A 27,646-nucleotide genomic window follows, 5' to 3' on the forward strand; every position below is an offset into this window, starting at 1 on the left:
TCACAATGCTGATTTGCTAACTTTACATGTGTGTAAGCCATTAATAAACATTGCAGGCTAAGTACATCGAAAATGATAATTCACATAGTTGTTACTGGTGTTAGTACAAAGATTTTTGTGTGAAGCTGAAGTGATAATTGTACTCTCCTCACCACAATGCCTGCATACAGATATGTTTCTTTCAGCCTGTTGTTAAAACCACTCATCTATTTCTGCTGTCTGCCTGCAGTCGTGCCGCTCATCATCAAATCCCTGACCTATGAGGAGAAGAGGGGAGCGTGCAGCGTTGGCTCCAATGTGCGTGACGCTGCCTGCTATGTGTGCTGGTCTTTCGCCAGAGCTTATGAACCCAAAGAGCTCAAGCCTTTTGTCCCTCAGATTGCCAGGTAACCTTTGCCTTAAAACGTTCACTTGCATAGATGGCTGCAAAACTACAGCAAGAGCTTCTTCTGTGATGATAAGTGCCCCAAATGATTAATTTCACTTATAATATGCCTGTGATCCAGGCTACTAACAAGAGCTGTACCACTTTCCTGATGTGCTCACGTTTTACTTTGCTCTTGCTGCTGTTTCTTGTCATTGTAAACTTGTAACGACTGTATAACATCCCCTGTTTGCCATAGTTGCCGCCCTCGACAACATAATCCCTCTTGTTCTGACGAAAAAGAAAGGACAGGTCAAATAGAGCTGCAGCCCATTAACATTTATTTTTGCATTTGCACCAACACAGATATATATATGATAAGATAAAGTCATCCCATTCATGCATACATACTCTAAATATATCTCTCAGCTATATAAAGAAGTATTAGCTGTAATTAATAGGTGAAAACAGAATACACTGTTTTAATAATCAGTATGATTTCTTTTGGTTGGAGCTCATTGTGACATTCAGTCTAATTGTAATTTGCATACAAGCTGCATGATTAGCCTTAAAGCCGTTATTTACTGCCTCAAACCAGTTTTTCTGTGCCACTTCAATCTTGCATGTCCCCACATAACCAGCAGATAGGCGTGTGTGCTGTTTTTTGACTAACTGTGCATACTGAAGCAGGCTGCAGTATATCTGTAGTTTAATATACACATATGCCAATCTAAGATCATGGTTATCGTGTTATCTGACTTCAAATGTAATTAATACTAATGGAACTTATTAATGACAGTTGTTTCCTTGTTAATCTTTTCTCTTTCTATGAAACTGTTACTGCTGCCAAGCGGTATGTTATCTTTTTGTGGTTCAGTAACAGCTATTGTTCTTTTGTTTAAGTCAACAACACTTCTTCCTGTGTGCCCTATCTGACACTCCATGACTTCATTGAGCACTGATATCCCACAACTATTCCACGCTCACTCCTCTTGTGAAAGTGAAGGTTCAAAACTTCAGTGCATCAGCACATTCGGACATTTATTGTACTTTATTGGCACCAGGAAGTGTCTCCAGTGTCCACATGTGATGTGAGCATTCTTTAAAAAGATCTAGTTGTGGAACTAAATTATCGTTTATATTCAGATTAGTGTTCAAATTTGTTTATCAAAGATTATTAAATGTTTTGAAACCAGTGTGAATAAATGCTCAATAAATGCTTCACAGGTTAGAAAATAATAACAAATATATAAAATCACAGATGCACAAAATATGACACAGCCTGTAAAACACATGGTCCTTTTTTACTATACGTGTAATATGTAACATTGCTGGCTTATTTTATCTGTTAAAGTGATAGCTGTTTGTCATTTAGACATTTGTATTAATGTTTCTTATGGCCTTGTTAAGACATGACAGCACATGTGTGGGAAGAGGGAAAGAGCCGCGGGCTATTGTGATATTTGGCAAAGATGAGATTTGCATAAATTTCATCACTTAACATTATTAGAGAGCAAATTCTGACAGAAATTTTCTTTTTTTGGTCTATAGGCTAGAATGTGAAATGGCTAAGAAGGCCTTTTTTCCAGGATCAGAAGCTGGAGCCAACCTCTAAAGTAATGGCCAAGTTTTGAAACTCAGCAACCTGTGCAGAGAAACTATGGTGCAATATCATCCAGTCACGTATGTTCAGTCTTTGGCAATAGTAACGGTTTGCCTCCTCCTTGATCTCCTTTCTCTCTGTGCATGTATGGACCTGTGGCCTCTGACTGTGCAGACCAGCTCTGCAGTGTCAGTTTGAACCCCTGCGACTAGCATTATCATCAGCAGTCGCGACAACACCCTCTCTTTCCCTAGCCTACAGGACTGCCAGGTTTCGCCTGTTGCTGTAGGTTTCGGTCGCTGTTTGGCAGCAAAGCTCAGACAAGCTGGTTCCTGCTCTATTCATCACGGCTTGATGACATTTACAGAAAACTCACTTTTGTAGATGTGGGACTAAGTGACCTGAGGGCCTGCACAAAGACACACAGTTGTACCCCTACAGTTTCAGTTGCACTGTGTACTTATTAATTGTAGCAACCACAGACGTAATTCAGAATATTCTTTACAGCATTATCCAGAGTGCCATCAGGACTGTGGTTGTTTCCAAGCCCTCGGGGCAAGGACAGTTAGTAAAGCCAAGCTGGGGCAGTTATTATAGCTCCAGACCTCTTACAGTTTGGAGGCAGGTATCATGGGAGGAGAGCAAACAAGACCAACAGCAGTTAGTCTCAGGCTGTCAGTGTGATGTGTACGTAAGTTGGCCCCCCTTCAACAACAGACTTTCACACACCCGCCCCTCCTGAGGCCTGTAGGGGTAGTTTAGAGTGGAGGGATGTTGAGGTCGAAACAGAATCAGACACAACTTCCAGTATTGCGGAGGAGTCATGGTTAATCACGTTGTGGCTGTGTTAACACTCTGTGTCGGGAACCTGTGCACCACAACCAAAATCTGTTTCATGGTGATGATGCAATCTGCACTTAGACGTCGCTTCAGTCTGAGTCATCGATTCTTAACAAATTATTAAGATGTTGGTACACTGTTGCGCTGTAGGCATATATGAGGCAGAAGAAACTTTATTTGTGTCCCACCTTTCATAGAAGAAATGCAGCATAAAGTGCTCTGCAGTAAAGAAATCACATACGCTAAGTGCTTCATATGAAAAAACATATTTAGAATGAACATAAAAACACAGATTGAATGTCATGATGAATGGAAAATAAGATGGAAAATAAACCTCCCTGTACAGTAATAGTAAAAATAAGATAAAAATAAGGATGTAAAATAGAATTAAGAGAATGAATAAATAATAATAAATAATAAATAAATAAAAACTACTGAACGCTAATAGTAAAAATCAAGATTATAAATAGAATGGATGAAGTCAATTAGAATGCATCATTTTAGTGCATAGGTGTGAGGCAAAGTGCAAAAGTTTCAGGCCTCTATCAAAAATGTTGCTACACAAGTGTGCGTAGCATATGAATATTGAAATAGTAAACTCTCACGAGCTCAAAGCAACAACTTTTACACGTATGCTTACAAAGCCACAGTGAAAGAACTTCTTTATATTTTATTACAAATTGTCTACCTATTAAACTTTGATTTTGAAGCATTCTGTGACTGAAAGCCCTTTACTGTAAAGGTCATTTATGCTCCACGCTGTGTGTTTCTCTCTGCAGTGCTTTGCTGATCACAACTGTGTTTGACAGAAATGTCAACTGCCGCCGAGCAGCATCTGTAAGTTCCCTGGTCAACATCCTGCGATCGCTGCACTAAAGATATACGGTTACATGACAGAAGTTCACTTTTATGTCTCATTTTGTCCCAGGCTGCCTTCCAGGAAAATGTCGGCAGACAGGTTTGTGACCGCAGTTTTGACTAGATGTGTATTATGACTAACAGAATTACTGTGATTTGAAGTTTATTTGCTGCCAAATATCCAGGTCTTGCTCGAACTTGCCTTGTTAGTAAAAACTTTTGAAGCGAAGACGTGGCCTCCCATTACGACTGCACGGCACCAGCAAGCATTTGGTTTGCCAACAGCTCTTAAATAGCCTTAAATCTGTCTGTAAATCTTATGGCATGACATGAATTTGGACCAAAAGGCTTATTTTCCATCACAGATTCATCTGGTCAGTGTCGAACAGTATGCCCATTTTTCCACAATGTCTCAGCTCTTTGTTTCTTGCTTGTATCTTACTAGGGGACATTTCCTCATGGTATTGACATCTTAACTGCAGCAGACTACTATACTGTTGGAAATCTCAAGAACTGCTATCTGAACATTAGGTAAGAAAGAGTGTATTTTACACTGCTGTTCTTAATGACATGTACTTTGCAATTGAGTCACACCGTACTCTACTGAACTGCACTTGGGCAAATGGTTAGGACAACAGACTTGTTATTGCAAATGGTTAATGGACCGTATTTATATCGCCAAAATATTTTATTCCTCTCCTCCCGTCCAACCAGCAAGTGAGGAAAAAAATCACTCAGGTCAAGGGAGTGTAGTGTGCAGACATCCTTACATCATTTTTCTCGTTATTAAAGTGCCTAAAAATGTGCAGTATTGTACAAATACAACAAGATGCTGTAGATTGTTAAGTTTAACTAAGTTAATGTGGCACTAAAGCAAAACTGTCAAAGTCTGGGTTTTATATGACACCCCATGTATGCAGCTATACATATCAACTGCTCGTGTTGCCATACTGTAAAAGTGCAGTTTGCTGCATACAGTTGCTTTTATCAGCTTATTTATGTAGCTGTTTTAACCTGAATATAAAAGTCTAACCAGGGATGGGGGCTGCAAATTCACCTCAGCCAGAACTGTATGGCCAAAAGTCAGCAGACATCTGTCCATCACACTTATATGAGCCTGTTGGACATCGCATTCTAAAACCATGGGCGTTAATATGGAGTTGGGACCCCCTTTGCAGCTATAAAATCCACCATTCTTCTGGGAAAGCATTCCACGAGATTGCTGCACATCAAAGGGCCTTCCCCAAACTCTTATCAGAGTTGGAAACACCCAACTGGCTAAGATGTCGTCATTTCCTGCATTAAGCAGACTCTTCACTGGAACTAAGAAGTCTAAACCAAACCCTGAAAACATCCCGAGACCAAATTTTACAGTAGGCAGTGTGCAGTCACATAGCTGGCATTCTCCTGGCATCTACCAAACCCAGATTTGCCAGATAGTGAAGCATGTTTCCACTGCTCCATGGTCCAGTTGTGCCATTCTTTACACCACTCCAGACAACACTTTGCACTGCAGATGGTGATGTGAGGCTTCCATGCAGCTGTTCAGCCATAGAAATCAATTTCATGAAGCTCCCGACACACAGTTCATGCGCTGATGTTGCCCTCTTAGGCTGTTTGGAACTCTTGAGTCAGTGATGCAACACATGATTGATGAATTTTACACGGTATGGGCTTCGGCTCTTGTTGGCCCCACTCTGTAAGTTTGTGTGGTCTACCACTTTGTGGCTGAGCCGTTGTGGCTCCCAGGCGCTTCCGCTTGACAAGGGAAGATCTAGTGTGGCAGAAATTTCACAAACTGACTTGAAGCAAAGCTGGCATCCTATGACAACGCCACATATAAAATCAGTTCGCTCATTACAACCCATCCTAAATTCTAAGTGCTGGAATTTATGCACCTGTTAGCAATGGGTGTGGCTGAAACACCTGAGACACCCTACATACATGATACCTATTGCATTGCTTCTCCCTGTGTAACAGTCTGTATAAAAATAGATAATGAAAACTTGCTTAGCCAGTGAAGAGTATGTGTTTCAGCTATGTTTGGGAACTTCAGCCAGCTTTGTACATCTGCCATGTAAGGAATGAAATACGTACATCAAAACCAACATAGAGAAAAGGCTTTCTTTGGAAAAGAAATGTATCACCACCAGCAGAGCAAACATTCAAGCAGTATATCACTGACTTTAAAAGTGCACTGAAGGAAAATTGAATAACAATGTAGAAAATGATGGCTGAAATTGATTTTCTCCCGTGTCTGAGTGTTTTAAGCTGGTATTTATTTATTTTTTTGTATTGATAAAAGCCTTCTTTTTTTGTTCTCCAAGTGTCTATATAGCCGGTTTCCCGGAGTACACCAAGGCTCTGATAGATCATTTGATAGCCATGAAGATCAACCACTGGGATGTGTAAGTACACGCGCCTTTCTGTCCTCATGAATATCTCCAAATATGAGGGTAGTCAACTGGTAAACACAAAGCTATATTCTTTACGTGTTTACAGGGTGATCCGAGAGCTCTCCACTAAAGCACTCCACAACCTGACCCCTCAAGCACCTGATTATATGGCAACAACAGGTAAACAATGTCACCTTACCTGTTCCCCAGGCAATGAAGAAAGTAGTGAGAGACATACTTTCTGAAAACTCACTGAAGCCTATAATTATTGGTCATGAGTATGTATACCATGCATTTTTTTCATTGTGGGTTTCAGTTCTGCCACAGCTGTTGCCCATGGCAGTGGGCAGTGACCTCCACGGTCGCCATGGAGCCATCCTGGCTTGTGCAGAGATCACACACGCTCTGTACAAACTGGGCCTTCAGACAAACAGGTAGACTTTAATTACCAGTCAACGGGACATTGACAAAAGGAAAGAAATGTGTAGTAACAAATACAATTCAGTGGTAAGAAATGCACCATTAGGTTATTATTAATTCTAAGTATTTGTCCTACAGGACTGTAGTGGACATGATTTCCTCAGAATGTGTGGATGCATTAAAAAACATTCACCAGAAGGTAGGTGTGCCTCATGGAGCTAACCAAAGCAATTGTTTCAAGTTGGATAAACTGTGGTCAAACTGTCCTCTGTTGCTGATGTTCGTTTTTTGACTCACTTTCAGCTACATGACAGAAAACAGTACAGGTAGGCAGGAAGAATCTTTGATTTTTCAAAAAATTATATATGTTGTTTTGGCTTCGTGTCAAATTCCACTTTTTTTGTAGGGGTTTTGGTGGAGAGCTAATGAGGCCAGCAAGTAAGTAAAAAATAAGAAAATGCCTTTCACAAAACAGTGCATTGGTTTTTATGAATTGTTGCAAGAAACATGACAGAGGACATTAAAGGCAGGGCTATTTTCTCATAATCTTTCCTTTTTTTCTACAGTGGGCAGTCTTATAGAAAAACTGTCCTTGTCCAAAATGCCTTTTAAGAACGACCCTGTCATCAGTAAGTAAATTCATTGAAACAGTTGTTATCAGGATTTTAAATGTTTGCATTTCATCAGAGTCTTGGCTGAAAGTCTCTAATGTTGTGTTTCAGCTGGCTGGCAGTGGCTTATTGACGACACCATAAAAACTCTTCAATTCGTTTCAAGCACTGTGAAGGATAGCATTATGGTTAGCTTAATTTTTCTTTGGAAATATTGTCACTTTCCTTTTTACCTGCCAATTAAATACTAGTCAAATGCATCCGACATTTACTACTCACTGATCTTCTTTCTCCTTCGTATGCAGGTTGCAGTGGTGTCAGCCTTGTCCGCCTTGTGTGAGGAGTACTACCAGGCCGAGCCGGGCACGGCTGACTCACAGATGCAGGGTGAGTTGCATATAATTTTCTATTTCCACTAGTTGTGCTTTAAGTCTGACTTTGAAAGTAATCTCTGCCTGTTCCGCCTGTGTGTTTGTGTGTGCACGCGTAGACGTCCTGGTGTCTCAGTACATCGAAGGGCTGAAGAGTCCGCAGATGCTCACTCGCTGTGGATCTGCCCTCGCCCTCGGCTGTCTGCCAAGATTTATGATCCATGGCAAACTGAGGCAGGTGTGTTGGAGGATGTGTACATTTTTGAGCCATTTTATATTTCACTGCTTCAGTATTTAGGTACAGGGTGGTGTTTGTGCGTGTGTTAGATCCTAGAAGGCCTCCAGCAGATGTGCACCGTCACACAGAAGGAGGGGAGTTTTACAGAGGCGAGGAGAGATGCAGTCAGAGCAGTTGCTCAGTGAGTATCCGTTTATATTCGTACTTTATGTGCTCGTTGTTGTTCACCCGTATATCATGATGGCCCATCCGTCTCTCCTCTGTTCTTTGTCTTGACTGTCTGTTAGCTTAACTGCGTGGTTGTGTAGGCAGTAATGCTAAAATAAACAGCTGACTGACTATACCTGCAGGACCTGAAGGACATGTCCATCCATTTGTTTCTGTGCAACTTTTGTTTGTGCGTCTCTCCCTGAAATCCAGACTTTTCCTCATTTCCCCACTCCGTCAGACTCTGTGTCCCCTCTGATGGAGCTTTTGTTATAGTCTGTATTCATTCTGCTTCCTCCATCAGAGTGTGTGTGAAGGCAGGCGTTTGTGCCCACGGCTCCCCGGACTCCTCCCTGTGCTCGGAGAACGTAGCGGAGGTGTACGGCACCCTGCTCGACAGCATTAGCGACTACACAACAGACAGCCGGGGGGACGTGGGGGCCTGGTGAGTTAACTTCCGTGTCAACACATGTTGGTAAATACACACAGCCGCCCTGACAGCTCACAGATACCTACATGCTCTTTTGATTGGCCTCAGGGATGAGGAATGCTCCACTGCCTGAAGCCTCTGCTGTTTTTCTGTCCCTGCACCTGAGGACATGCAGACATGACATATTTACCTGTCTCACTAGTAGCCCCGGGCCATGCTTACCTAGCAGGAATGTCACCAGGCTTGTCACTTGTCCTTACAACATGGGATGGGCTGCTTCTTCCACGCTGGTCGAATAATCATTCTCTTTCCTTCATTCTTTCTCTTGAATCTGTTTTCCTCCTTCTTGAAATGTCCTTATCTCTCCTTGTTTTCTTTCCTTAGACCACATTTTTTGTCTTTTTTTTCAAGACCGCACCCACACAGGAACAGATTGTTTCTCTCTTTTTCGTCTATTATGACATCAACCTTCTTTACTTTGTCTTTGCTGTTTCGCAGTGTGACTTTCATTTTATGTGAAACACTTCAAATAAACAAATTGTGCCCTGAAGCCATGAAGCTGATTTGACTCTTAAACTGCCAAATCCAATGAAGCTGAAATACAATCTTCAAATGCTGGTGTGTGCACTTTGTACCAGCTTACGCTTGTATTTTCGTATGTGTGCGTCATTTGTCATGCATGATTTAAAAGATCATTTTTAAGGATTTGTTTTGTTTTAATAGATCGTTGAGACCCTGATGACTGAGGTCAGTGTGTGTAAGGTAGGTTCAAGCCCATGTCATTGCAAGAATAAAGCCTTTGCTCTTTTTGTCATGTGCTCAGGGTGAGAGTGGCAGCAATGACTAGTCTGATGGAGGTCACTATGCTGGTGGCCAGCAGCGCTGCAGAGATCCTTTCGCCAGACCTGTGAGTTATTAACCTTTCCACACAGCTAGAAAAACACTGTGTGTCATGTCACCAGCAGGTGATCATAAATGTTGTAATGTCAGCCGGTCTCAGACTTGTTTGTTTGAGTAATCCTTGGTGTCTCTTCGATTTCTCAAGGTGTGGTCACAATACCTGAGCCTAAGTCAATCCAGCTTGAATCATGTAGGCCATCTAATTAAAATAGAGGAACAGGATTAAAAAAATGACTCAGCGTGTACTGCTGATTGGACACTAGTCACATCATGGTAGAATTCACACCCATTGTTGCCTTTGGGCGTATTTATAGTATAAAATGGATTAATTCAATTCAACTTGTTGATGCCTTAGTGAAGTTTCTTTGTGTGGAATAAAATGTTGTTATTTTTTGTCCTGTATGCAGGGTGAAGCCTATGATGTGCTGCCTGGCCCAGCAGGCAGCAGAGAAGATTGACCGCTACAGAGCCTGCGCCGGCAATATCTTCATGCAGCTCCTCCACAGCACGGAGCCTGCAGTGCCTCACATCCCCCACAGGGAGGAGCTGTTGACCATTTTTCCTATGTGAGTCACCCCTGCCCTCAACTTGCAGCTCATCAAGCAACCTCTAACAATTGCAGTGATTTTAACCAGCCTTTTATTCCAGACTGTTTTGACAAATATACTGAAAATATGAAAGTTTTATGTGGGACAGTTGTTGTGTTTCACTTGTGATATTTGTTGCTTTGTGATTACAATCGCCCTGTGTTTCAGTGAGACCACAACCAGTCTGAACTGGAATGCCCCATCTCAAGCTTTCCAGTATATCACCCAGCTGCTGGGACTGCCTCAGTATCATTGCCACACCCTGCTGGGCCTCACTGTGTCTGTGGGAGGAACCACCCAGTCCACAGTAGGTCAAACGTGATGGGAGGAGGAGCAGCATGATGTACAGACGGGTGACACATTTAAAGAAAAATTAACGCAGGCACTTCCATACAGGACACGAGTGACCCCGAATGCTCTGATGATTATTAATTATATGCTAAGGCTTATGCAGTTGCCAGATCTCGACCTAATTGAGAACCTATGAGAATTTTTTGGAGCTGCTTGTTAGACAGCGTTCCCCATCATCCAAACACCAAAGGAGGGAATGTGTTTTGAAAGCCTGGTTTTCCATCTGTCCAGTAGCTTTCCACATACTTAAATGTGTTCTCCTGGCATCTCATGGTGGACCCACACCTTGTTAAGACACTAAAAATTTTTTTCCTTTAATTTGTCACCCATTTGTATTTCATAAAACGTCCCTTTCACCTACTATATTGGTTTAGTAGAAGCAAAGGGAAGTTAACATTTAGGATTTTATTGCACCTACAGATTTTGCTTCAACTTGTTATTGCTGGTAATAAGAATAGAGCTCAAGCAAATTACATATAATAGCCACCCCACTCATTTTCAAGCTGGCATGTTTATAATAGAAATGAAATTTTCATCACACATCATCACACATTAAGGCCTGATTATCTGTTTTTGGGCCATGTTCTGCCTCTTTTCTTGATGGTGCCAGCAATGCATTGGCAAAGTCAGCTCTTGGTTGGAGGAATAGACCAACAGGGGGAGCCATCTGATGTAGCCTTACAAGTGACAGATTTCAGGCCATGTTATCTCCACCCTCTCCTTTCTTACAATAAAGTGGCAACCGCCTGAGCTCAAAGCTTTGAGCCAGACTCATCCTGAACAAATTGATCTGACGTGTCCCTCGTGGTACTGGCAAGCAAGAATTTCCAATCAGTTGAATCTTTGCAACCCAGCGCTAAACGAGGTTTAAAAGCACGTCTGCTACTTTCCACTCCTGACCCCTTGCACACTATCAGTCAGGAGGTTCAGCTGGGGCCCCAAACCGGGGTTGATCGAGTTCTCCGTCCTCCAGTATAACCTAACCTGTTAAAGCCAATCATTTGAAAGAAGTCCTGCCTGCAAAGATTTGTGCTGGCTATTTTTAACTTTTACAGTCTGTGGATATCATAAAAGAAAAATAAGTTTCAAGCCTGTAATAGCAGCAGTGAGGTCAACAGAGGCTGTAAACACATTCCCTCAGAGACAATCTGACTCTCGTCTTGCTTTTACCTCGTGCTCCTCCAGCCTTTCTTTGCCACACATACATCCTCAGAGACGGGAAGGACTGGTGTGTTTGTACAGGATTGGATGCAGGAAACCGAGCCAATGCTGCATCAATACACGGGCCAAGATTGCCATTCTCACACCACAGGCGCATATTCACGCAGGCCAGAGGGAGACGGAGCATCCACTAACTTTCCAAGAACTGCCTTGTGGGCCAGCCCCAACGTAGAAAGGCCACAAGGCCAGAAAAATAATTCTGTGACACAACACAGGTTTCACAGTATTTGTTTGGTAATATGAACTCTTAAGTGCTTGAAAAAACCTTTGACCAGACACAAGTAATGAGATGAGGAAGTAGATGAGGAAATCAGACAGTTTCCATCTACCTTTGTTTATCTATATCACATTGTGTTGCTATGTTGTGTTGCTATGTGTGAGGGTTTGACTCTTTCTTTCCTGCAGTCTGGTGATATCATCAATTTCACTGTTTTTCTTTCCAAGGTTTACACAGTCTTTATTAGTCATAAAACGTAAAGCAAATCTCTGTATCGTACACTGCAATCGACATCCTCATGCTTTATTTCCTAAAGACCGATGGTGTTACATAAACAGTCGTACCCGCTGAGCAGGAGTCTGTGCACTTGGGGCCTTACCTTCAGGCTGCTGCTCTACATTAACTGCTGCTCTGCGCTGCTTCCATTCAGGTGCAATTTTCCTCCCAGTCGTTGTTTGACTATCTGAGAGGAATCCAGGACGATAGTGCTGCTCTGACACAGTTTGGAGATACATTGCTGATCATCTTCAGAGACAATTTCCGCAATGACAGGTACACACACAAACACACACATACACCTTGACCTAGCTGACCGTGCTTCAGCGCTTTTCCATGAAATGTCAGTGTTGTTTGTTTAAAATCACTCTTTAAAACTTGTCTTTTAAGGTCAATTGTCTGTTCTTTACTTTCCATTTTATATGTTGCATAATTTCATTTGGCCTCTATGTTGTTTTACATACTTTTCTGTTTGAAAAGCTCAATATATAGACAGAATGTTCTCATTAAGTTTGTCAGTCTGTCAATAGTTTGACATACCCATAGCGTAATATATCCTCTCTTAAGCAACTATGTTGTCTTTTCCTTTTTCTAGGGTGTCCATTCCTTTTCTTAAGATGCTCAATCAGATCCTTGCTAACAGCTGCTTTGAAATCCTCACCACAGAAGAGAAGTGAGTGTTGTGACAGCTTTGTTAAAAACAAAAACTCTGCATGATATCTGTGAGAGCTGAAACTTTTCTGTCTTTGTTTCTTAAGTCATCAGTTCTGTGTGGAACTTCTGACTCTTTGTAAAGAGTTCAAGAAGTCCAAAGATATTTCCAAGCTGCACGCCTGTATAGATGTGTAAGTCTCCATCTCATCGACAAAAGTCCGCATTATATACTGGACTGAGGCAGAAAACATCATCCATGTTGACTGTGCTGTTTGGTGTTTCCCAGCCTCTGTGGGCTGATCCAGTTCCGGGGTGAGGTGAGGAAGAAAGTTTTGTCCCAGCTGCTCATGCTACTTTGCCATTCATTCCCTGTGGTAAGTTCACAAGACCCTTAAAAGATGTATAAAAGCACTAACACGTTGTTTATGGCCAGTGGAATCTGTCTTCATCCTCCTAAAATGACCGTTAATGTTATTGTGTTGCATAGTTGTTTGTAGCCACAGTAATGGCGTGGCTGTAGGAGTGGCCATGTCAGTTAGCTGGCTGGTTGGTCAGCCACTTTGGTCCAGACTGAAATATCTCAACAGCTATAAGATGTATTCCCCTGCAGAGACATCCATGGTCCCTTGGTGATCCTCTGACTATTCCTCTTGTGCCACCCTGAGGTTGACATGAGTGGTTTTGAGTGAAATGACTCAACTGTTGGATGAATTGACATGAAATCTAGTTTGGACATTTATGGCCCCTCAGGACACAACTTTTGTTTATGAGCAAATATCTGTAACAGTATTGACATCCCCATCAGCCTCAGGTGTAATAAGTGCTAATTAGTCAACGTTAGCATGTTAACATACTTAACTAAGACGGTGAACATGGTAGAACATGGTTAGCATTGTCGCTGGAAGCATGTTAGTATGCTGAAGTTAGCATTTTGGTCAGTACAGCCTCGCATAGCCGTTAGCATGGCTGTAGACTCTCGGTCTAGTGTGTAACAACAGCTGTAATGGAAAACTGTCCCTCTCTTACATCTGTAGGTCAGGAAGACCACGGCCAGCCAGATGTACGAGATGCTGCTGACCTATGATGATGTCATAGATCCAGAAGTGTTGGATGACGTCGTGACCGTGCTGAGTGATACTAACTGGTCAGTGGTCTCATTGGATGCAGTTATTCAGTATTTTCTTATTGTTAAGTGCTTTTGCTTTCTATGTGCCACGTTGTGACACTTGGTGCTGGGTGTCCGTTCCAGGGAGAGCGACCTCGCCACAGTACGAACCCACAGGAATCAGCTTTGTGATTTGCTGGGAGTCCCCAGGCCGCAGGTGCTTGCCAAGGTAACCAGTTTTTCTTCTTTCACAGCACCTTTCATGAAAATGTTGGGCAATAAAGAAATTGCACACACCAAATGCTTCAAATAAAAAAAGACATAGAATGTGCATAAAATTGACAGTTGACATGCGTGAGACTTGATAGGATTTATGTAGGCAGACGCATGCAGCAGACGTTTTATGTTTTATCCCCTTGCTGCGCTGAGCTAACCCTAACAACTCTCTTTCATCTGCAGAGCTCTGTCCAGGTTTCCTGATGCACTGCGGCTGCAAAAACCAGCTGCACACAATATACGTGCACATCATCATTCTGTAAGAATTAAGAATAGACTGCGAGTGCTACTCTTCTGATGCTGCCCTCATCTTTCTTTCCATCTTTCTTTCGACAGTTCTACACAACAATAAATGGACGAAAACATCAGTTATTTCCCCTGTTTTGTCATTATTACTGCAAAGTTCAACCCAAAACACATCTGTGGAAAGCTTTTATTGTTGAAACACACTTTTCTTACATGTCTCGTTCAGGTTACAGTCTACTGAGACTTTGGAAATGTTTTCGGTAGAGCTGTTCCCTTGTAATCTGTACCTGGAACAACACAGATAAGTGAAACTGAAACTATAGTTTGCGTACGCTCCAGGGAAAGGGTTTCCATTTAACCATTTTGGCACAAACTGTGGAATGTCACTTGGGCCCAGCTTCCCCTTGGGTCCCATGCAGACCTACTTTTTCTGCATGGGTGGAGGTGCCAGGGACTGTCGGAGTCTCAGGCCTGATAGCAGAGCCTCCCTTGTTGCCTGTGGAACAGAGCCTGTTGTGTCACTATTGGTCCAGGTTTTCTCATTAGTCTGATAGTGGCCACATTGTCCAACCCAGCTTCCCTGTTTCAGACTGACAAAGATACAATTGCTGCATTATTTTAAAATAAAATGGTTTCTGATAATGTGTTGCAGTAACTGCCTCAGCTGTAATTACTATATTGCATTACATTTTTTCTGTAATATGATTAATTTAATTACATTTATCCTTTCCCATGGAAGTGGGTGTATTTGGACCTTCATAAAACTGGGAAGGAAATTGCTGTTTTTCATCACATCTGTTTGACTTTCTGCATTTCAGCAGCTCTTTTAATTGTGTGCACGCTGCCAAATCATTAGTAACATCTGGCCATTATTGCCCGGTTAATCTTTTATACTTTATTCTTTAAGGGATCCTCATTAGTTTCCACAAAGTGGTTGCTAGTCTTCCTGGGGTCCAAATTAACGCAACAACAAAAATACAAATTAAAATGGTGCAATAAACTGGCAGTATAAGCCAAACATAAAGATCAGGAAACACATTAAATGGCTCCACACAGAAAAACAAACAAGCAACAGTAACCCAGAATAGAAGCCAAAACACAGCAGCAAAAACAAAAAAAGAATAAAAAATGGTGCCAAAACAGCTGTTGCATTAATGAACATGTATGATGGATTATTTAATTTATGTGGAAGTGACTTCTTGAATAAAAATCTATTTTTTGACGTATTTGAGGCAGGCAGAAGAACCTCTGTACACAACTGTTCTCATCATATAGTAGATACTACCATCTGACCAGTATTCACTTGTTGTGTCCTGTACCCAAGACGAAAACCAGTAAATACTTGATTAATGTAGCCTCCACATTCGCCAAGAGTTGTTTAAGCATCTCACTCACATGAGTACAGAAGAGCAATAAAGAGCTAATCAGGCAGCTCAGCACAGTTAAAACAGATTAGATAATCCTTCATTATTCCACATTAGGGATGCTTGCAGTGTTGGTAAGATACATCAGTAAAAAAAGCAAGATGTGATAAATAAGTAAACAGTATAATGAGTAATAAAGAGATGGGATGAAAGCTCAGCCATCATTCTCCTTTCTCCCTCTTCGGGGTCGCGGAGGCAGAGCAGGCCCTCTGTTAACCCTGAGGAGTGCCCCCTGCACTCCAAAACACCCAAATCCCCATCAAGCATTTCCAGTCTGCTCTGGCCCTTCTTGTGTAGTGCATTTGTATTGTAAGTCCAGTTCAGTTTATGATCCAGGTGGACACCCAGGTACATCATCTCAATGTCCATTTCCTGGATGTTCACTGGTGTAGGAGGAGAGTGTTCGCACCTGCGGAAGTCCACCTCCAGCTCTTTGCTTTTCCCTGCATTGATCTGGAGGCGGTTCCACTGCCACCAGTCCACAAATCCGTGGTCCAGTTCCCTGTTCAACACCGGTCTGCTTTGGCATGTGCGGACATAACTAAATAACTTCAGCCACTACAAAGATCAATTGTGGCCAAGAAAAATGGATTTATGAATGGCAGCATTGTCACTCGTCTTATCGCTCTCTTGCCTAATAACTATGAATTAGGGTCTCTGACGAGTGGCTTCGCTAGCCTCTCGCCGTGCTCATTAACAAGGCCACATTCACTCTTACCCTCCGCGGGTGTTGTTGAATTTGTCTGGGCACTCCGATATTGCTGCAGCCCATAATTCGACTTTAATTAATTCCCAGCCGGATGGAAATTCCTGTAGTTTCTAATGAAAGAAATGGTGTGTTTCTCTCGAGGCGGATTGATGGTAAAGCGACCAGCTTTGCTACAGTGCTCGGGGTAGAGAGGAATGCTAATAATTCTAAAAGGCTTACAGTTTGTCGCCAGTAGCCATGGCGATTCTTCACATACAATGGCGGCCTTTGAGAGGAAAGGAGAGGGTAGGGAGGGGGGGGCGATCCCTCACTGACTCAGTTCGGTGTGATATTAAGAAAGACCTCTTTGCACTTTCCACTGTTCTGGTTATTATGAGATTAAGTGGTACCCATAGCAGTTTGCCCAAGTTAATGATTGTGGAGTAGAGAGGGCAGCAGTGCTTGTGAGAGTCAGATCTGTCCATTTAGAGCATGGACAGGTTGTCTGTGTTACACTGCATTAATATGGTTTTATGTCCACATGTCCAATCTTCCCTCATGAGGATATAATGCACACACTGACAGCGTTGTTGCTCATGTCATAAACCGTGGCCGCAGCCTCTCAGGTCATCGCAGCAGGTTATAGAAGTTTGAAAGCTCGTGATTTTGATTATGGTTCGTCCTCGTTTTGTGCAACATGTCAACGTGCGCCTGTGCGGTTTCCCCCGTGAATGAATGAAGTCAGGCTCTGTCGGACGACTCTTTGCTGTTACTGCTTCGAGAAAACAATGTGTTTCTAGTTTTTCGCTGATTGGGATCAACATCTCAGAGGCATGTGTAATCAAAATCACAGTCACCCCTTCTCACAATCAGTGACTCAACTGTGGTGGACGCGCAGGCGAGTGTTACGCTCGTTGCCCTCAGGATAACCCCGCGTTAATTCATTCACTCTTTCTCTGCATCCGTGGAATTCTTCTGCGGGTTAAAGGAAGCTGCAGCACTGGGCAAAGAATGGGAAGACAACCTGGAATATCCACTGCTCTTAAAGCGAGGATGCTCTTCTTGGAGGCTGCACTGCTACATTCGGACGCTATGGATAAAATCCAACATCGCGGCACGTGTAATCTTGTTGCACATACCGGTAAAATATGTGGCTAATTACAGTATTTCAGCACATAATGTCATGAAGCGCTCCTGCTTAGTGATGTTGTTGCACGAGAGCTGGTGCAGCAACTGATTAATCTGGAAATTGTTGCCAGAAATTTAAAATTTATGCAGTTTGTTTTAAAAAAAAAGAAAACATACGTCATTACGGGGCTTTTGCTCCCAATAACATTTAAGAGGCACTTCTGAAATGCACCTAATTATGGTTAAACCGAACCAGTCACGATTGTTAAGGCTCATTGTGTTCTATATGTACAAGGTTTTACTTTCTTTCGGTGTGTCCCAGCCCTTATTGTCTGCTGAGAGAGTTTATTATTCCCAGGTGTTGCTCCTGCTGGGACTTCCTGTTTATGGCCTCAACACCTGGTGTAGGAGCAGCAGCCCTGCTCGAGGTTTTTAGCCAGGTTCATTAGTGGAGCGCGGGCCTTAATTGCCCTAAATTTATGGCGTGGCGGCACTGTGGAGCAGCTGTTACTACTAGCTTTGAGTTCAGGGCTCTATACAGCCCTTTAAATGACATATTAGAAACTGTTTTTAAGGCTGACTTGTCATAATTTACAGTGATGGTGGTTTTTATTTTCTCATATCGAGCAAGTGATTTGAAAGGCGGAGCTGTGTGTGTGTGTGTGTGTGTGCAGTGGCGGCTGCCCAAGACCTTTATGCAACAAAGCAGCACACACTTCATGTAAGTCTCTAGTGACTGAATCATGCAAATATCTGGTCAAGCGTCTCAAAGCAGAGCTGCGTGCCGAAGACAAGGTGGGACGGAAGAGCAGCTCCCAAAATCTCATGAATCCTGAGCTTTAAAGAACAGCAGAAATGACTGAATATGATAATTACACGACTGATAGAAATAGCAGAGATACGATAATTATATGATTGATAGAAATAGCAGAAATGCTATAATTATGAATATGACAGCTGATGTGGTCTCCCTCCAGGAAACCGCAGGCTTTATAAGTTTCTAAAAAGCCATAATCAGCAGCACACCAGGCATGCGCTCTCTGCCTCGGAAATTACCACGTTGTTTGGAATTATAGTCATTTGGAAATGGGGGCAGCTGGATAAGTTTGGGAATGTGGGTTAATTGCTAAGCCTGTGTCCTTTTACAGACCGCAGGTTAATGGGCAGTGTGTTTTTATACCAACAGCACACACAGATGCGTGTAGATAATTTGGCTAATTGAACCGAGAGGTCGTATTCTGCCGCTGACCTCTTGTTCCTCTTCAGAAGGCACCTGCGTACCAAACTGCGGATTGAGCCTGACAGTGTCTCATAGCCATTTTGTTTCTTCTCTTTTAACAGTGGGCACGTTGTTTGCGCTCTGACCACCTTATTGCAGCCAAAAAAAAAGTGATTTAGACTTGTTGAACACTTTCCTTGGTTTGTGTTTTCTTGGCCTTGCTGGACAGCAGGCAGCCTCCAATTAGCCTCCCGTCCTCATTGCTGTCGTCCTGGAGGAGTCTGACAGCCCGCTATCAGCTCCAGCACCTCCCAGATTCCACATCCACCACTCGCTGCATGCAGACGGTATCTGTCCGGCCTGCGAGCAGCGAGGGACGGATCTTATCGTTGCATGACGGAGCAGGAGAGGAGGTTGTCGGCCAGCTGGCCTTCTGGGGTTAAAATGATATCAAGAGGCATGCCGAGAGTTCCTCGCGGCCTCCTGGGAAATGTCTTCCTTTGTGCTGTGTTTGATGAAAGAGCGCCTGAGGGCTGCTTACTTAGCATCACTTGGAGTTGTGAAGGTCTTTCTGTCAGATAAGATGTGTTATTTTCTCACAGTAGTCTGCTTACTGGTCTGATAAGACTAATTTTAGCCTTGAAGACAGGCTTTTTTTCCTTCTTTTTGCAGTTTCTTATAATCAAACATGTTTCAGTCCTTTATTCTGTTGCCAGTCCAGTCAAGATGTTCCTCCTCTTCCTGTCAACGCTCTGGCCTTGGTTGAACCTGAGGAAGTTTCAAGACTTTGCTTGCGCAGCGCCTGCGTGCTGCTGCTGCTCCGTGTTGATCTGTGCTCGGCGAGTGACTTCATGGAGGCAGCCCAGACGTCAGGGGGCCTGGCTCGCCGCTTGTTTGGACGGCGGCCAGGATGAGCTCATCCACGACGGCGGGTCCAGCTGCTCGGTCGTAGGAGCGCCGTTCTTTTCCCGACCTCTGCACCCGGGCCCTGAACCCGGGAGCTGGCCGGTGCGAGGATCGCGGGGTGGGGGGTGGAGGGTTAGCACGAGTGTGACACCGTTCCCAGAAGCTCCGGCAGGGACTGACCACTGGCAGCCTGCCGCCCCCTCGGCGCCTGCTAAGCAGCACGGCCTCAGGCCTCCACTGTTCCCTACGGAGAGAGGCCCAGTTTGTTCTGGACGCACGCCAGCACGGAGCAGTGGGGGGCACGGCCGGGTCAGCTCTCAGGGGTGGTCCTGCAGTCCGTGTGTGTCTGTGTGTGAACGTACGTGTGATGTGTTTGGAGCCGTAATGATTAGCTTGTGTTTTGTTTTTGTGTGATTCTATTATTTTTGCTGTAGTGTTAAGCCGTCGGCCTGTTAGATCTCTCCGTCTCTGTCGAGCTCCCAGCGTGTTCTGGGAATAGAGAGGAGGACAGCACATAAAAGATTAGCTCACTCAACTTTTCTCTGAAGATGAATGCCGACGGGCTTCTGGTCCCGAGGGACGGTCGGGACTCTCCGCTCCAGCCCGACGCTACTTCGCCGTTCTGAGTGGAGAAGTGCTGTTCTGTCTGCAATATCGGTGTGAGTTAAAGATCTCTGGAGCGTATAAGGTATCAACAGGCCAGAAAGATGGCTCCTCTGAGCTGTGTGTGAGTTAGTTAGTGAGATTATTCTGTCGCTCAGTCATCTCCTGGGCTAACACAATCAATCTGGTCTCAATCTGTGGCAAAGCACACGAGCACGGGTCAGCCAAAGGTCAGAACCTGAGAAGGAGTCATATCTCTTTGCTCCCCCTCCTCTCACTCTCCTCCCCCTCTTGATTTCATGCTCTCTCTCCCTCTCTCTCTCTCTCTCTCTCCATAGCCACCTCCTCCAGCTCTGCACCCGCTCTTAACCAAGCTCGCCATTTGGAATCCATTATCCAACCCGGCTCGGAGTTTTCTGATAATTAAAAGGAGACGTTCTCCAATGTTCCCCCTCAGATTAACGGCTGTTCCCTGGGATCTGCCAGTGGGAGGGCGAACACAGCAGGGAGGCGGGTGCTCTGGAGGCCCCTCGGGGCTGAGAGATGGGATAGGTAGGAGTATGCAGTGGTGAGCCAAGGCCGCCGGTTGGACAAGCTGTGTTAAGTGAGCCGTTCGGAGCCGGGGTTCAGGGGATTTGTGTGGGAGCGCAGGCTGGAGGAGAGGTGTTCTCCTGGGGTACAACCTGGAGTCGGCTGTGGTTTGCCCAAAAAAATGCGATCAGAAACATCTGTCGCACAGTGTACGCTCTATTCTGGGCCCGCGGGTCAACTCTGGACCCAGTTGCATCTGTTTGGCAGAGGACTTGGCTGCTTGACACAGAAGTCAGAAACACTGTGATTGCAGCTCGTTGCTACAATATCATCAAACCATCCTTCCAGAAGTGCACGTGGTCAGATTGAGTTCATCCCACGTCTCTGGAATTGGGTTTGACAGCGTTGACGTTCTTATTCTTAGGTCTTGGCTTAAAGGGGTTTTAGTGTTCCATTTCTCTTTTCCCAGATGATGGAAATATTAGCCGCTCTTCCAACATCCGTGTTACATGAGAATAAAAATCAACAGCTCTGATGGCAGCCAGAATTAACATGAAACCTCTGTCCAAATACATTTATCCAGTTCGATGAATTCATAAATAACGTCAAATGGAGTCTAAGTGGAAAATTTGTGCTGGGGAGGAATTGATCTGAGGCAACACAGGAGATATCTAGCGCTTAAATAATGATGATAGGTTTTCATTCGTATGACAAACAGCTGAATCACGTCAGATAGTCCACGAGGCTGCTGGACTCAGCTCCTGGAGCAGCGCAGAGTTTGCACTAATTTTTCCAGGCAAATTTCAATGTGACCAATTAGCAGTGTTAACTGGGTCATAGACAGTCACCAGTGTGTGGTTGGAGCATGTGATGAGGCTGCAGCACTGGGTGGATCTGGTGCCAGTGCAGCCAGAGATGGTCTCTCCAGGGCAGTTTATCAACCGTGGCTGGCCTTGAACTTGTGACATGCGAACAGACGGACAATTCAGACCTGCAGGGCCCAAAGATCATCACAGGACCCTTAAATCAGATGATACGGTGGCTGTTAAAATCCTTTTGTCTTGTGCTGACAGCTTCTATATTCTTCTGTCATGTGACGCGGGAGGTTACCACCATGTTTCTTTGGGGCTGTAATTTTTCAATATGTGCTTTATCACGGCTGCGTCCTGTGATCTTTATGAGGGAGACGCTACGGTGTCGTTTTCAGGGCTTTGGAGATGCTCGGCAGAGGTCAAATCGAGGCCTCTCGAAAAGGATTCGTGGAATATTTTTGGAAAGTCCAAAAGGATTCTCGTCTCCATGGACCTCGGGGACAGATCCTCGCCACTTCAGAAACAAACTGCTCTTGTGGTTAGGTGCATCTGCTCCAGTTGAGCTCGCATCAAAACTCAAAGCTCAACAGCTGAGCCCTGTAAAGCGACATTTTTCTTTTCAACACCTCCTCCCCGTTCAATAATCTTATTTGTTTGTCTGCTTAACGAGAGTTTCAACATGTGAAATTTGGTTGCGGCCGCTGTTTAGTCTTGTCTGGTAAACCTCAGCGAGACGAATCAGTGACTTGTTTTCAGGCAGCTTTTGCCTGTCTATTTCCTCGCAAAGACGGCATCAAGTTTAAAAAACAAAACAAAACAAAAACAACCCACTACTTTTTTAGTCATTTTTTCACATAATTTCTGCTGTTATTATAGCAAGCGCCTTGTCTTTTAGCAGCGGTCCAAATTACAGAGCTGGGGGCTGCGACTTTCAGGTGGTTTGAGTGTACACGCTCAGCGTAACCTCTGCTTTCTTTTGAAATCTTTCAGCTGTTCATGCCTCATTTCCTACCAGCCTCCAGTGAGCACAGTGACCAGAGCGGCTACACTGTGCCAGACGTGTGTGGGTTATTAACATGATGAATATCGCGCCAGTTAAGCTGCTGCCACTCGCTCGCAGTCGCGCGCAGGGCGCTCGAACACATGTTTCGTATAAACCGGCGCGATGAAATAGATGTTTAGAGATGCCGAACCAACCAAAACACGACTCCAAGCCAGTGCCGGAGCCCGCTCGTGATCTGGGCACACTGTTATGAGTGTGCAGGCATGTTTGTGTTTACATGCAGATGTAAGGAATGCCTTTGAAATCAATCATAGAGAAGGCAAGAGAAGAAGCTGGCAATGCAAGAGGCAAAGCAGGGGAGAGGGGCCTCTGAGTGAGGGATGCCATGCCCCTCTCCCCCACATGGCAGGCCTGCTGCTGTGGTCATGGGTCGACATCAGCCTAATAACAAATTGCTGCTCTGCTCCAATCAGAGGAATTTAGACATCCGTCCTGGCCAGCCGCCCTCCTCTCTATTCCTCTATTTTAAGAGCCAGACCGAGGGGGGTGGAATTACACTCCAATATGCTTAATCATTTCCATCAGTGATGTGGTATACAGAGCAGGGGCTGAGCTCCTCTGCCGCCCGGGGCCTGTTTCCATGAGGCACGTTCCCGATCTGCATTAACGGCCTCAGACGGAGATCGCCGTGCGACGACCATTTGAAGAAAAGCCTTTGAGACTGGCAGCGATTTGCGTCACTCGTGCTTTGAACCAGCGGTGGCAGGGTGCAGCGTGTGCAGGGTAATTCCAGGGAGAGAGACGAGATCTGGGATGAGTAGGACGAGGAAGAAAGGACAGTGGATGCGGTTGCAGTGGTCTACCAGCAGCTGTCATCCTAAATGAGTGACTCAACTCTAGGAAGTGGCTTTTGACATACAGTCTAGAGTAAAGGAAGTGTGCACATCGCTCTGGACTTAACTGTTTACCAGCTTGTTCTCTTTTACCCTCCACATGACGCTGATAGCGTCAAAGCAGCGGTATCGTCACCGATCGTCGGTGGTGTTATCATATTTTTCTGAGATTTGAGAAGGCTGAATCGCAGGATGTGGGATTCCCCCTATGAAATGATCATCCCTGTTCTGTCATCTATGTGGTTAAGGAGGGCGGCTGGGCCAGGGGGGGCGCCGAGGAAGGGAAAGCGCGTGCAGGGGCACAGACAGGCTCGCACGCTGTTGGGAAGATCACAGAGGCTGTGGCGGCGGGCTGGCTGTGATGTGGCACACATGGCCACGGTTCTGTCCCTGGGTGGCAACAGCGGAGCGCTGCTCGCCGGAAAGCCCCGGCCTTCTGCTGCATGGCCCAAAAAGCGCTTTGAAGACGGGCAGCTGATGTGTCACCTCCAATTCAGAGCCACGCAGCTGGATGCGCTGCAACTGACAGTTTTTGATCATTAATGCTGCTTTTGGCGAGACCAGAAAACGCATGACTTGAGTCACGTATGAAACAGGTCGCCCATGAAAACAAATAGTTATTCGGTTCGTACAAGCCTATGAAGCCGTTGCTGTCGCACAGGTGCGGTCAGCCCGTCACATGTTGTTGTGGCATTCGTCCAAGTGAATCAGCGTCTCATGCCTCATTACTGGCTGTCAGTTCAGCCCCTCCTACCTGCCAACGCACGCACTCCACGTTTGCTGTGGTGAAACAGCAAGTCTCCGCGTGTGGCTGGAACAATGGCGAGTGTCATTACGGCGAGAAATGCATGAAGGTAAACATAATACAACAGTCCAACAGCGCTGTAAACACATCAGTCGATTATGGCTGGCTAAAAAGTCTTCTGTTCTACTGTGTGGTCCTTTCTGATGCTTTTCCCTCTCTGTGCTCTTTTTCTGTTACTCACAGTATCCACATCAAGGTGAGCAAACCGACACACTGACAGCAGTTTGGGTTCGCCGTAGGTTCACTTGGCTCGTGAACGTGGGTGCACCAAATGGCATTTAGATCACAATGTGTGAAGCGTTCAGTGTCGCTGACGTATCAGGAAAGGGAAACAACGTCAACTGAATCTTAAAGTGACTAAGTGTGAAAAAAACAAAACAAAAACAAGCTGCCATATGAAACTAAGGAGGGAATTTTATATTACTACGCTGGGCTCTATGAGACTCAATCAACACTGATCCCTATCATGAAAGGCTTTTTTAAAGCAAAGGAATCTCTGGGTTTGTCTTTGGTTTTAAGCAACATTTGTTTATTGAAACCTACTGCACAGCATTTGTATTATAAGCACTTTAATATAATGTAATCCAGTCACCACAGAGTAGAATCTCTATGATACAGTGTCAACAACAGCTACACTTAAAGGATAACTTTCGTTTTTTACAACCTGGACCTTATTTCTAGCATTAAATAAGACCATTTACTGACCCAGACAACTTTGGTGGCATTTGGAGTCGTTTTGAAGAAATTAGCCCCAGAGGAGCGGCGCGTATATCCGTATAATGCGAGTACTCCAAATGCCAAAGGCATCCATGCGCAGCCTCTATATAACGCATAATCTGCAGTGAAACTCGTTCATATTCCAATATTTTGTTATGATATTCCCCTCTGAGCCGGCGGTCGGCTAGTTTAGCTGTAGTTTGGCACAGTTATGGTTCGTTATTGCGTATTCGTAGCCGACTGCTGCAGAGTCAGCCGTGTTGTGGCTGGCTGCTCGCAGTGCACGGCGTTCGGTAATGACATCATCCACGTCAGAGGTAGTTGCCTAGAGACGCTGGATATTGACAACATGCCACCGCCGGTGCCCCAAGTACTCGCATTATATGGATTTACGCGCCGCTCCACTGGGGTTAATTTCTTCAAAACGACTCCAAATGCCACCAAAGTTGTCTGGGTGAGTAAATGGTCGTATTTAATGCTACAAAAAAGGTCCAGGTTGTGAAAAAACGAAAGATATCCTTTAATAGTTACTCATTCGTTGCAGGCCTGTCACATTTCAAATTGGTCTGATGCTGATCCTTGGTAAATTTATTGTCACAGATAAGCTACCAACTAGGGGGTGGGCAATACCATAAGATTTAGTGTCAGTCCCTGGTAGTACCAGGGCCAGGATAGAAATGGTTAAAATAGTTTATGGATTGACAGTTTGTGAGCAAGACGCGGTTAAAACATAGCTAGAAGTACAAACAGGCCTGGTAGAAGTAATGCAAAAGTTACCAAACCCGTAAAAAGAACTGCATGACTTGAGATGAACACATTTGGAACATCGCTGAGGGGTTTTGCTCACTTTATATCTGATCTGTGGTCTCGCTTGTGTGATCTCAGTTAAAATCAAATACAAATTTCAGCTTTTGAGCCGCTGCGTCAGGCTCATTGAAATTCTCTTGAACGTAGCTGTGCGGAGCACCACTTAATAAAGTGAGCTATCTGAATGTGAGTCATTCCACAGGAACAACAGTGTTTAGACAGTCGGCAGCATTTCGGTTGAATGGGTGAGTCATTAACAAGGAGTTATGAGTAGAGTCCGGGGTTTTGAATCCCCTGAAGAGTAGTAGCCATATTATGGCTGCTCAGCTCTGCTGTTTACAGTCGGTGATGGCCTTTGACTCCCCCCCTCCTCTGCAGACTCCCTCCATCAAATCCTGTATTTATTAAACAGCCCCACCACCTGTCTGTGCAGGAGGAATGTGCGTGCTGTCAGGGCCCAAGAACCGCCGCTGCCGCTGCCAGTTTTGCCTCCATTTTGGAGGAGACAGGAGAGGGAGAGGCAGCGAAAGGTTAACCGCTGGACTGCTGCGGTTTCAGGCCTGCCTTACAGGACCATGCTGCCTGCTGGTTCTCTCATTAGCCTGCAGCTTTTTCCTTCCAAAATCTCTCTTTCCCCCTCATTCCAGCGCGATGTGCCAGTGGGTTTTTGCCTGGAATACTGAAATAGCCTGTGTCTTGTTTTATTTGTCAGGCATTCAGTGAGAATTCCCCCTCCAACCCACAGCTGGCTAAGGAATGTACTGCGACTCCCCTCTCGAGTCTCCGCTCACTTCATCACCTCCCTGTCCCCCACTCGCTCTTTATTTTTCCTCCTCACTTTCTCTCCATTCTCCTCCTCTCCCCGCACTTTATCTCTCTCCCTCATCGCGGCCCTCTCTATCTGTCTGCTCGTCTTTTCAGGGATGGCAGTTGGGAAGGGGCTAGCATGGGGAGACGAGTCGGACGGTGCCAAAGCTCACAAACTGCTCGCTGCAGACACAAAGAGTTGCTGTGGAGATAGGATCACATATGGCTAAATTGGATTTGCTCACGTTGTCTCCCCTGCTCGGTTTTATTATTTCGCTCTCTGTCTCTGCCTCTTGTTCTTCTCACTGTTGCTCTTTCCACTCTGCCCAACTGTGAATCTCATTTCTTCCCTGATTCTGTTAACCTCTCAGGTGTCGACCTTTCAAAATGTTTTAGGATGGGCTACGAACACCTGCCCCGTGTTACAAAAGTTGGTTACACATCTACACGTTGTGACACTGTGTCTAACAGAGGCAAACGTGACACTTAAATATTGATTTAAAGGCAACAAAAAAAGTATTTACATGTGAAGGTTCACTGGAATGAACCAAGAGATGCACAGAAACATGCTTTGCTAGGTTTGATACAGAAACAGCACATAAAACGGATGAATATGCTTTGAATATTCAGAATATCTTCTTCAAGATTCATTAGGAGAAGCTGGAGGCAAAAGGGAGGCCAGTAAAAACAAGTGAACTGAAGTCCGAGGCTGCTGACTGTTTTGAGCTGTGCTACGTAAAGTGAAATCATGGAGGCATGGAGTTTGCACTATTATACAAACTGTTAAAACATGAGAAATTCTGGATTGTGAACCCAGCAATAGCATAATTAATGTAGTGTAATGTAAATTAACCTGCAGTAACAGCAGACACATACAGTGGCAGCATTAGCTTTACTTGGGGACCAAAATTTAATCTCTTTTTAGCTCAATTTTTGGTCTCCACCATTTTTTGAGGGAAATACCTGGCTTTTTAGCTGCTACCGACAACAGTGAAGTGCTCCTGAGCCCATGTAGTAACATCCTTTATACAGTCACGTGTTCGCAAAGTGGTGAACCTCACTCCATCCTCGCTTGTGAATGGCTGAGCCTTTCCAGGATGCTCCTTTCATACCCAATCATGATACTATCACC

General features: G+C 44.6%; 1 protein-coding gene across 1 annotated transcript in view; it reads left to right on the forward strand.

Annotated features, from left to right (window-relative positions):
- tbcd (tubulin folding cofactor D) overlaps positions 1-14,293 on the forward strand; it is a 28,423-nt gene extending 14,130 nt beyond the window's left edge. The window contains exons 14-39 of the mRNA XM_041956500.1: positions 230-386; positions 3,587-3,644; positions 3,736-3,765; positions 4,111-4,196; positions 5,993-6,073; positions 6,168-6,241; positions 6,378-6,495; positions 6,620-6,680; positions 6,785-6,807; positions 6,888-6,919; positions 7,048-7,110; positions 7,204-7,280; positions 7,398-7,479; positions 7,583-7,701; positions 7,791-7,882; positions 8,213-8,353; positions 9,162-9,245; positions 9,646-9,804; positions 9,994-10,132; positions 12,045-12,166; positions 12,486-12,563; positions 12,649-12,735; positions 12,831-12,918; positions 13,579-13,688; positions 13,794-13,878; positions 14,109-14,293. Of these exons, the coding sequence (XP_041812434.1) occupies positions 230-386; positions 3,587-3,644; positions 3,736-3,765; positions 4,111-4,196; positions 5,993-6,073; positions 6,168-6,241; positions 6,378-6,495; positions 6,620-6,680; positions 6,785-6,807; positions 6,888-6,919; positions 7,048-7,110; positions 7,204-7,280; positions 7,398-7,479; positions 7,583-7,701; positions 7,791-7,882; positions 8,213-8,353; positions 9,162-9,245; positions 9,646-9,804; positions 9,994-10,132; positions 12,045-12,166; positions 12,486-12,563; positions 12,649-12,735; positions 12,831-12,918; positions 13,579-13,688; positions 13,794-13,878; positions 14,109-14,129 (2,267 nt within the window). The 3' untranslated portion in view covers positions 14,130-14,293. The remainder of the gene's footprint in view (positions 1-229; positions 387-3,586; positions 3,645-3,735; positions 3,766-4,110; positions 4,197-5,992; positions 6,074-6,167; positions 6,242-6,377; positions 6,496-6,619; positions 6,681-6,784; positions 6,808-6,887; positions 6,920-7,047; positions 7,111-7,203; positions 7,281-7,397; positions 7,480-7,582; positions 7,702-7,790; positions 7,883-8,212; positions 8,354-9,161; positions 9,246-9,645; positions 9,805-9,993; positions 10,133-12,044; positions 12,167-12,485; positions 12,564-12,648; positions 12,736-12,830; positions 12,919-13,578; positions 13,689-13,793; positions 13,879-14,108) is intronic.
- Positions 14,294-27,646: the final 13,353 nt, after the last annotated feature.

This window comes from Chelmon rostratus, chromosome 17 (genome assembly GCF_017976325.1).
Source record: "Chelmon rostratus isolate fCheRos1 chromosome 17, fCheRos1.pri, whole genome shotgun sequence".
NCBI lineage: Eukaryota > Metazoa > Chordata > Actinopteri > Chaetodontiformes > Chaetodontidae > Chelmon > Chelmon rostratus.